This window comes from Odocoileus virginianus, chromosome 1, assembly GCF_023699985.2.
Source record: "Odocoileus virginianus isolate 20LAN1187 ecotype Illinois chromosome 1, Ovbor_1.2, whole genome shotgun sequence".
In the NCBI taxonomy this organism is placed as follows: Eukaryota; Metazoa; Chordata; class Mammalia; order Artiodactyla; family Cervidae; genus Odocoileus; species Odocoileus virginianus.
In genome coordinates this window covers 66,177,543-66,188,863 of record NC_069674.1, presented here as the reverse complement: position 1 = coordinate 66,188,863, position 11,321 = coordinate 66,177,543, and the positions used below count along the sequence as shown (strand labels likewise).

At 40.1% G+C, this 11,321-nt stretch overlaps 1 protein-coding gene across 22 annotated transcripts in view; it reads right to left on the bottom strand.

The window, feature by feature from the left end:
* Positions 1-614: 614 nt before the first annotated feature.
* The window catches only part of NRCAM (neuronal cell adhesion molecule), a 319,465-nt gene continuing 308,758 nt past the window's right edge, over positions 615-11,321 (bottom strand). For 21 of the 22 annotated variants that reach the window (XM_070468956.1, XM_070468953.1, XM_070468989.1 and 18 more), the window contains one exon: positions 615-6,640. In XM_070468956.1, the coding sequence (XP_070325057.1) occupies positions 6,403-6,640 (238 nt within the window). In that variant the 3' untranslated portion in view covers positions 615-6,402. Of the gene's footprint in view, positions 6,641-7,188; positions 7,247-11,321 lie in introns of all 22 variants that reach the window. The other variant, XM_070469039.1, reaches the window with a different exon arrangement.

Below are 11,321 nucleotides of genomic sequence, written 5' to 3'. Positions count from 1 at the left end.
CCATCATTGTAGATTAGTTTTGCTTGTTCCAGTGTTTCACATAAATGAAACCTGTTTGGATTCTTTCAGCAGAATGAATGACCTGTATCAGTAGTTTATTCCTCTTTATTGTGGTTAGTATTTCATTACTATAAATATTGGTCTGATACAGCAGAATTTTTTTCTCTATGACCTGATGATGAACACTTCAGTTACTTCAACTTTTTCGCTGTTGCGAAAAGAGCCTAGTTTCTTCTTTTCATCTCAGAAGGTAAATCCCTTCTATGCCTGCAGGTAGGAGAGAGGAGAGACTGGAGTGGAGGTTGACTCCAGTGTTGGCTTCATGTTAGGATGCATCAGATCACCTAGAGTGCTGTGAAAACACAGATGCTGGTCTCCACCCCCAGAACTGAGTCAGTGGATCTGGGTCGGGTCCAGGATTTGCCTTGCTCTCCAGTAGTGCTGATGCTGCTGTTCTGGGGACCATACTTGGAGAACCACTGATCTTGTGGGGTCTCCTGAAAAAAAAAAAACAGGACGGGGAGGGGAAGTGACCTATCCTGTGGTGCTGTACTCATCACAAGGCTCATTTATACACAGCCCTGATCACTCTCAGACACACATAAGCTTAGGGATGGTTTGTCTTACAGCTTTATTGAGGTATAACTTACATTCCACAGATTCACTTAGGTATACAATTCAGTGATTTTTAGTAAATTTATCAAGTTGTGCCATTGTCAGCACTGGTCCAGATTTAGAACATTTACATCAATCTAGAAAAATCCCTCCTGCCAATTTACAGTGATCCCTGTTTCCATTCCCAGACAACCTACTTTGTCTTTATAGACTTGCTTTTTTGGACATTTGAGATAAATGGAATCTTGCAGTATGTGGTCTTTTGTGTCTGGCTTTTTAATTTATCATAATGCTACCCTTGGTCCTCTATGTTGCAGTAGGTATTAGTACTTTTAAAAATTACTACATAGTATCTTATTTAATTTATATGGATTCATTGTTTAATTGCATGGATAGACCACATTGTCTTTATGCATTCGTTAGTTCCCGGATATCTGGGTTGTTGTTTGGCTATTATGATGAATGCTCCTTTGAATATTTGTATACAAGTCTTTGCATAGACATATTTTTCCATTTCTTTTTCAGTACATACCAGGAATGGAATGTCTGGGTCATAAGGTAAATTTATATTTAACATGTTAAGAAACGGCCAAACTGTTTTTCAAAGTACCATTTTATAATCCCACCAATGATGCAGAGTCCATTTCCCCTAGGTATGTAATCATTGTTTTTTACTGGGACAAATACAAGATAATTTGAGATCAACCTGTACGAAGAAATGTATTCAAAACACTGTTCATTAAATACTTTAAATGCACATACAAGCGTGTAGAAACATGTTTCTTGTGGCTGATTTCAGTCTTGTCTGTACATTAGAATCATCTGGGGAGCTTTGAAAAATTCTGATGCCAGGCCATGTCTCACAATGGAGTGAGTGGGCAGGCATGAGGACTTTCAATGCTCCCCAGGTGAGTCCAATGTGCAGGCTGAGTTTGCTCCTACTCAAGCACACAAACACAGGCACAAAGTTTGTTGATTAAAAAAAACTTTGTTGAGTCATTCACTGAGATAATAGCTAAATAGATACAGCTGAAGCAAAACTGTCTCCAGAACACATTGAGTGAGGCTGGAGAGGCTTGATGGCTACAGAAATAAAAAGGAATATACTGTCTGGTTAGACAAGTCAGGAATCTAAGCACCATCTTGGATCTCTCCCTTTCCATCATTCTCCCATATCTGATCTATCACTCCCATTAACTTCCTTCCTAAATATCTTTAGAATCCACCCACTTCTCTCCATCTCCAGTGATATGATCTGGATCCAACCTCTATCATCTCTTATCTAAACAACTTTGAAGCTTCCAAGTGGCTTCTTATCAACCTTCCTGGCTCCTTTCCAGCCCATTCTCGACACTGAATCCTAAGAATGCCACCTCATTCACAAACAGATCTGGTCATATAACCCTCTTCTTTAACCTTTTTAATTACTCCCCACTTTCCACTGCACCTTGGCTAAATACAAAAACCTATCCTTTGGTGCTCAGGGCCCAAGTATGCTCTGGCCCGGGCATCTGCTCACGACACAAGGGCTTCTCCTGGGCAGTGGCTTTGTCCTGCCTTCTCCTCCTAGGTCCTACTGACCCTCAGCTCCCAGCTTCTCAGGGAAGCCTCCCGACCACCCTGCAGCTCAGTCTCCTCCATCACTTGCTCTCATGGACCCCGTGCCTTCCCCTTGCAGCATTTATACCTCAGTTTGCTTCTTTAATAGAAATACTATGGGAGTATTCTTTCCCTCTCCTGCTTTTTCTAAAGTGAAAAAGAAAAACTGTCTGTGCTTAAACTGTGCTTACTGTGTTAACCAACCACAAAATAATCAAACCACTTGTGGCAGCCAAAATGGCATGAAGGGCAGAAAGGGGAGGGACCATTTTAGGATCCTGCCCCTCCTTTGCAACCACCAGCTTGCAGGTGAGGTGTGTCTGGAGGGAGCCAGGAGGCTGACTCCTAATCCTTTCGCTCTGCTGATGGGCCAGCAGCCACCCGGCCACCATACCAGGAAGGAGATACTGATGAGGCTCATGGTGACACAGACGCGCTCCCTGGACGTTGTGAACTCCTCAGAGAAAGCTGCTAACTCCGTTTCTCCCAGTTACAGCAGGCAATCATTTTCTGCATGATCAGATCCAGGCTGATTATCAGAGGTCGTTGGCACTATTTCTCCAGAGGCTGTTTTCCCGGTTTTTTGTTTTGTTTCACATTGAATAAGGTTCGGGAGCCCTCTGGTGGCAACTTGTAGAAAAATCTCATGAGCAGGAGAGAGATGCTTAGTTGGGGTGAGAAGTCTCAGTTCTTCATATTTCTTTCCTTTGCCTCCACAAGCTATTTCCAATTATTTTATCAGACATTAAAAGTAAACCAGGTTACATTGGGTTATATCAATTATCTAATGTCTTATCCAGCTTGTGAAGTCAATTTATAAACGTAGATGTTAAAGAACTGAACGATAAAAAAGGGCTTGCTGAAATTACTTAAATTACAAAAGTAAAAATTAATCATTATACTTTAAATTACAGAAATACCAATTAATTTTTTTTTAGAATTTTCACATCTTAGGTCTTCAATAAAATTTAAATTTACAAAAAAAAAAAAAAAGAGAGAGAGAGAGAAGCAAAGCAGGGCCATTATAAACCATCTGAACAAGAAGGCATCAGCAAACCAATGCTTTTTGTGGTCAGGCTTACAACTGGCCAGGCTGCGATGCTAAACAGACCTGTGACTGATGATGTGGTCCGAGGATGTAGACTGTGAATCTGGCCCATGGTATAGACTGGAGACTCTGACTTGCTCAAAAGTAAATGTTTTCCATGGTAGAAGGACTAAGGTCTACATAGGGTCTATTAGCATCGTTCAGTTGATGCACTTATCACATTGGTATCCAAGTAACTGTGTAGGGAGGGGGAGCTCTGTGCCAGCACAAGGTCTTATGGGTAGAAAGCTGGGACCAAGGGCAGATGGAGGAACAAGCCAGGTCTTGGCCATTTGCAGAGCTGGACAGGTATAAGTCTCAAGAAGAATTGGGCTGCTGAGAAGGGGGTGGATGACACATCCATCAATGCTACTTGTCCATACTCAAGCTGTTTCATCAAGCAGGAGAAGTTAAGGAATCCAGTTGCCATGGCTGGAGATGGCAGAGGTCCAGGTGGGCAGAAGAAAGGATGACAACAGGAAACAGGCTCGTGGTGATCGGGCTTCAGGAAAGGAAGCAGCATCTAACTTCTCAGGCTGTTTCTCCAAAGGCTGGTTAATATCTATTCCTGCTTTGCATTACAATGTTTGATATGCCCCTCTTTTATTAGCTCTTTTTCATATTGTTTAGCTTTTCATTTAACTTTTTCTCTGCCTTTTAAAAGCAAAAATCAAACTCTGCATTATATTTTAAAACATTAAGGGGAATTCCCTGTTGGTCCAGTGGTTAGGACTCTGAGTTTCCACTGCCGGGGGCCAAGGTTTGATCCCCGGGCAGGGAACTAAGATCCTTCAGGCAATGTGATGCAGCCAATAAATAAAATAAAATAGAACATTAGGAACTCTAGGTTTGAAGAAGTTAAGAATCACAAAGAGATCATGACTCTTTAATAGTTACTTTTTTGATGGAAATCCAGTCACATCTGCCTATACTGTTACATATACCATTACTCAGACATTCATATTCCACTAGGAACATGATATATTACAAAAGAGAGAAGGACTTTTAAAACCACATTTAATTTTTAATACAAACTCTGTTGCACTAGTACAGAAATGACCCCTTCATGCACAGATAAATTTAGCATCTACCATGTGGAAGAGGAAAAACTATACTGTCCCCTGCTCCCAACCCCCATACATTGGTAAATTTGAAGTAACTTATCTTTGTGCTGTCTGATGCCAGGCAAGCCTGTCTGGTCTTTCTGGATTTCCACAAGAAAGGCTGATCTGTGAAAAGTGAATACTGGAGACATTAAACTATGTAGGGCCATCTTTACCTGGGATTACTTCAAACTGTGCTTCGGCAAAGCTCTGAAAATTTCTTCTAGAAACCTGCTGTCAGTATGGAAAATAGTTCACTCTTTCACTTTCACAGCAAAAAGAGAAAATAAAACCCCAGAAGGCATTTAAGTAAATGCTTTCCAATCCCACGCACTGTATTAATTAGCTAACATTTTATACAGTACAACATAAACATTGTTGGCATGTTTATTTGTATGTAACACCCCTAAGCATATAGCATCTACACTCTAAGTGTATTTACAAATTCAACAAAATATCTACATATAAAAAGCTTTACTTAAAATTAAACTTGATGCAAGTTATGAGAAACCAATTTATTGGCAAATGAAACTGAGCATTCCTTCAACCATAGGTTGCTAGAGAATTTCATATGTGGAAGGAAACCATTTGATAGATATTACTTATGAAGCCAGTAGAATATATATGCTTATTTTCAAAACCACAGATGTAATCCCTTTGACTGTTGACCTTGTTAGCACTTGTCAGATTTCTCAGATTCTGCAAGGCACCCATGTAATTTGCATACACACTGTTTAATGCCGCAGAGTTTCAAAAGCTGCCACATAGGTAATGACTTAGAGAAAAATATAATCCTGTTGGTTTGCTTTAGGTGTTTTTGAAATAAGTTTTAAAAAAATTTCTACCAGGTTGACATCTTTCTTACTGAATGTGACTTGTTTTAATAGAAACCATAAGAGACCATAAAATCATCATATGCTCCAGTTGGTGATAAAACTTTTCTTTTTATACATATGGGGGAAAATGCTCCTTAAAATAAATTGTGTTCATTTTACTGTCACAGTTCCTTCTTTTACCTCAACATTGCCATCTTCATGAACTCTGCCATTTTCAAGTGACTTTTAGACAATGACAGTAATCTAGGACTCCAAGTTGACTGTACCAAATGATATAGAAGGCAGTATATTGTGGAATGCTTATCATCTGAAGGCACTGCATATGTCTTGCCCTGTGCTTTCTGGAATAATTTTTGAAATTTAATTGGAGTGACCTGTTTGAGATTCTCTTGGTCTGGCACAAGTGCCAAAATGCATTGCGATACACATTGTTTATGCCTAAAAATCATGGAACAGAATGGAGAGAGGATGTAAAAAGTAGAACACTGTACCAATATAATACCTTGATGATTAAGAGGTCAATGGAGTAAGAGGAGCAAAGAGCAGGTAAGAGGGTCTCAGTAAGCATCAGCAAATGTACCTGTCATAATTAACTCATTTAGCAAGTATATATTGTATATGGTTCCTAACAGTCTCCCAAAAAGACTAACGACAGCTAGACATAGAGTCACCAATTTCATGACAATGTCCACAAAGACATTGAAGTTCTAGAGAATACTACAGTAACACTCTTGACAATGAAAACGGAATTCCTACTTAGGGGTTCAGCGGAGGAGAGTACCAAACAAAGTACCAACCCATGTTTGAATAACATACACAGGTATATCCTTTAAAGGTGTAGCATTTTTCATGCAACCTATTGAACTGTATCCCAAAGCGGGTAGAAGGTGATCTGTTGATGATGTTGTATTATTTTTTTTATCAGTTCTTAGGAAATCAAGATAACCTATATTGAATGAAAAAGTATGCACTTTAAACTGCAGTTCACATTAAGATATCATTTGACTGAGTTACGTTCTTGCTTTGACAGTTCTCATCATATGAACACCCAGCAGCACATAGACTTTCTGCCTCTATGTTCATAGTATGAGAAGGCGGACAGACAAGTGCTTTTTAAGATAAACATTTGAGAAAAGCTGGATATTGGCAAAGAGCTCACAAATTAGACAAATGAATTCATGGCGTTGACAGGAGATGGTGCCTCTGAGCTTTCGTTTCCTTCAGCTGGTTCTTTTTCTTTCTTACCACTGTACTGTCCGATAAAGGAGCCATCCTCATTGAACTGGCCATTCACTCCCTCTCCATAGTCAACTAGGCTATCATCGCTATCTTCCTTTTTCACAGTCCTGTCTGAAGGTGTTCGACTGCCTTTTTTTAAAGGCTTGTGGTCTTCCGCGTCACTGGAAAAAAAAAGATAAAACATGTTCGTCAAGATGGGCACTTAGGTAAAATGCTTGGTTCTCAAAGATCAGGCATGCAAATTATGAGAAAGCATTTGGCACCCTGAGCTTCTCCAGGCCAACCTAAGTGCCAGGCGGCCTTCAATGACCGGAATGTGGTTGGAATGAAAGTTGAGTGCAGAAATGGTTTAATCATGAAGTCTTCGAAAGGTGGGTGGCTTCGCAGGGTGATGTCAATTATCAGTGACAGATTCTGACCCCTGATTTGGAAGCAACTCACAAATTGTCACAAGCATTACCAAAGGAATAATTGAAAAAAGCTGCAAATCATCACTATTTTAGTAGAATTCAAAAGGGTGTAAAAGTTTATGGTAGAGAAGTTAGTATGTCAAACTGCATAATATCTCTGATTCTTTGGATATGAATGGAGAATGATTTTGGTTAAGTGTGAAATATGGATTTTTGTTTTTCTGAGCAAGAAGCAAAATCCTGCATCTCAAATCATTGTGTTATTGAGTGCAGGCCAGACTTGTAAACTTGAACCTTACCTTTCAAGAGACCTACACATTCCATTAAAGGGATGCAGAAGAAACAAATGAAAATAGCCTAAGAAAAAAAGCAAAATCCTTATACTGATTGTATACAGTATTATTTTTGATTAGTTAATGGGTAAAGATTTATTAATTTGGAAAGAAACATAATTTAACTTCAGGGCATTACATCTGCACTATTAGTAGTGTGTCAATATACTCTGACAAGTGTGAGTGATGCCCAAATGTAAAAGCCAGTATTTCCTGGCCCTGTCTTTACCCCATCACCCCTCCTCACCAGTGTGTTATGCAGCCGATCCATATCAGATGGTAATCTGAGGAGTGCAACTAAATAAAAACGTGTAGGACTCTATGTATTTGCTTATGTCTCTGTTAAACCCCTAAGTATAACATCTGGAAGTAGAAGAGTAATTACTATATTTCAGAGCATTCACTCAAATGGTCATATAACTAAGTATGCATGCTGACCTGGTCCTTAACAGGTAATATTTGGTTTAAAAAATAAAAAGGAAAAAAAAGCAATGACATATTTTGTATTCTTTCAAAGAACAAAAATGGGAAACATAAACATTAGTTAAAAATTTCCTAAAGATTTCATGTAAAAGAGAGGCCCCCTGAGCTGTAATAGTTCACCTAGCAACTTGTGCTAGGACTTTACTGTTCCCTTTCCTTTGAGAAATAGCTTCTTTCTAGCCAAGATACAAATATTTCATGGTATATGAATATTCTGGCCAATAATTCCTACTAGGGTCTCCAGTTTTTCACCAAGAAGAAAATACTGGAAAATAATACTGGCTTTATATGACATTGACATATGCTACTGAAAATTACCTGTGTTAGCAATACACAAGTGCTTGTCACAAACTGAATAAATGATATTATCACTGTTGTTAATAAGTAACCGGGGAGGAATCACAGAATTTTGGAATGGCCTGAGTACGGGAAATGTCAGGGGACTTATCAGCCAGTCTCCAACCTGGTGTAAGAATAACTTGCAGATTTTTGGAATTTAATCATTAGCTTCTAAGCTGTGCTTGAATACTTCCTGTGAATTATTGCCCATAACTTGGTGAGAAAATTCCACTGAAGAATTTAATGATGAGCAGAAGTTTGTTACCTTGATCCCAACTATTAGTATCATTCTGCTTTAGAGAACTAATGTTCCAAGGTGTACATTCCAGGAAATTCTAGTCTATGACATTACGTTGATTCATCCATCCACCCATCTATCTATCCACCCACCACCATACATCTAATAAATGTTTATTTAGCGCCTACTCTAAGACAGGCTCAAGTCACTGGAGATATAGCAACAAACAAAATAGACTAAAACCTTCACTAAGTTTACTTTTTGGAGGGGAGAATACAGACAATCAACATATTTCAAAAATTAGTTACAGCGTGTGTCAGAAAGTGATTAGTGCTATGGAAAATATAGAGCTGAGTAAAGAGAATGGAGGGTGTCAGGGGAGGGGATGGAAAGTGGACATTTAGTAGGATTTCCAGAGGGGGCCTTGTTAAGAAGTGATGTCTGATCAAAGACTTAGAAAGAGTTGAGTTAGTCAGGTAGACAGCTGGAGGGAGAGTCATTATGACAGGGGTTAAGTAGTGCAGATGCCCTGTAGCAGGGCAAGCCTGTTCTAGGAATCGTGAAGGAGCTTGGGGTGGGACAGTGGAGAGGGGGAGAAGGGGCGAGGGGGAGAGAGAGATTGAGATTAAAGTAAAGAGGTGATAGATCAGGCCATGTAAGGATCTGTCTCACTCTGAGCGAGACAGGAAGTCACTGGAGGAAATTCAATGGATGAGTGACCTGATATGATTTACATTTTTAAAGGATTACTGTCATCAGTATTGCAAATAGCCTACCCTAAAAGGAGGCATTGGTGAACTACATCAAAACAGTACTGTGCCCATTTATTATGTATTGTTTATAGCTGCTTCAGTATTACAACAGAACTGTAGAGTTGCAACAGAAACCGTGCAACCTGTGAGGTCTAAAATACTTATCATTGGACCTTTTACAGAAAGTTAGCCAACTCCTGCTCCAGGTGGCCAGGGAGATTACTGTGATAATTCAAGAGTGAGAGGACTGTGACTCGGGACAGAGTGGAACATTGGGCTGGTACAAAGTGGTATTACAGACATATTCTGAAGACTGCCCCAACAGGACTTTCTGATGGGTTGGATATGAAAGAAATAGAGAAAAAGACAACACCAACATTTCTGATTTGAGTAGCATGAAGGATGGAATTACCCTTACTCTGGAATGCAGCATGTTTGGGCTAGAAGACCAGTGCTCCAGTTTTGGACATGTTCAAATTTGACATGTCAGAGGAACCATTCATTTTGTGAGATAGTATAACACTATATAACACTGATATCTAAAACCAACAAGAACACTTTGAGAAAGCAAAACTAACATTACAGGCTAATTTCACTTAGGAACACAGATGAGAAAATCTCAAAGAAATCATGAGCAAATAGAATTTAGCAATCGAGTAAAAAGAGAATATAGCATGACCAGGTTGGGTTTATCCCAGGAATGCAAGCTTCAGTTCAGTTCAGTCGCTCAGTCATGTCTGACTCTTTGCGACCCCCTGAACCACAGCACGCCAGGCCTCCCTGTCCATCACCAACTCCCGGAGTTCACCCAAACCTGTGGCCATCGAGTCGGTGATGCCATCCAACCATCTCATCCTCTGTCGTCCCCTTCTCCTCCTGCCCTCAATCTTTCCCAGCATCAGAGTCTTTTCAAATGAGACAGCTCTTCACATCAGGTGGCCAAAGTATTGGAGTTTTGGCTTCAACATCAGTCCTTCCAATGAACACCCAGGACTGATCTCCTTCAGGATGGACTGGTTGGATCTCCTTGCAGTATAAGGGACTTTCAAGAGTTTTCTCCAACACCACAGTTCAAAAGCATCAATTCTTCGGCACTCACCTTTCTTTATAGTCTAACTGTCACATCCACACATGACCACTGGAAAAACCATAGTCTTGACTAGATGGACCTTTGCTGGCAAAGTAATGTCTCTGCTTTTTAATATGCTGTCGAAGTTGGTCATAACTTTCCTTCCAAGGAGTAAGCGTCTTTTAATTTCATGGCTGCAATCACCATCTGCAGTGATTTTGGAGCCCCCAAAAATAAAGTCAGCCACTGTTTCCACTGTTTCCCCATCTATTTCCCATGAAGTGATAGGAACGGATGCCATGATCTTCGTTTTCTGAATGTTGAGTTTAAGCCAACTTTTTCACTCTCCTCTTTCCCTTTCAAGAGGTTCTTTAGTTCCTCTTCACTTTCTGCCATAAGGGTGGCGTCATCTGTGTATCTCAGGTTATTGATAGTTCTCCCAGCAGCCTTGATTCCAGCTTGTGCTTCATTCAGCCCAGCGTTTCTCATGATGTACTCTGCATATAAGTTAAATGAGCAGGGTGACAATATACAGCCTTGACATACTCCTTTTCCTATTTGGAACCAGTCTGTTGTTCCATGTCCAGTTCTAACTGTTGCTTCCTGAACTGCATACAGGTTTCTCAATAGGCAGGTCAGGTGGTCTGGTATTCCCATCTCTTTCAGAATGTTCCACAGTAGATTGTGATCCACACAGTCAAAGGCTTTGGCATAGTCAATAAAGCGGAAATAGGTGTTTTTCTGGAACTCTCTTGCTTTTTTGATGATCCAGCAGATGTTGGCCATTTGATCTCTGGTTCCTCTGCCTTTTCTAAAACCAGCTTGAACATCTGGAAGTTCACGGTTCACATATTGCTGAAGCCTGGCTTGGAGAATTTTAAGCATTACTTTACTAGCGTGTGAGATTTGGTGAGACGAGTACCGTACCAATTATGCGGTAGTTTGAGCATTCCTTGGCATTGCCTTTCTTAGGGACTGGAATGAAAACTGACCTTTTCCAGTCCTGTGGCCACTGCTGAGTTTTCCAAATTTGCTGGCATATTGAGTGCAGCACTTTCACAGCGTCATCTTTCAGGATTTGAAATAGCTCAACTGGAATTCCATCACCTCCACTAGCTTTGTTTGTAGTGATACTTCCTAAGGCCCACTTGACTTCACATTCAGGATGTCTGGCTCTAGGTGAGTGACCACACCATTGTGATTATCTGGGTTGTGAAGA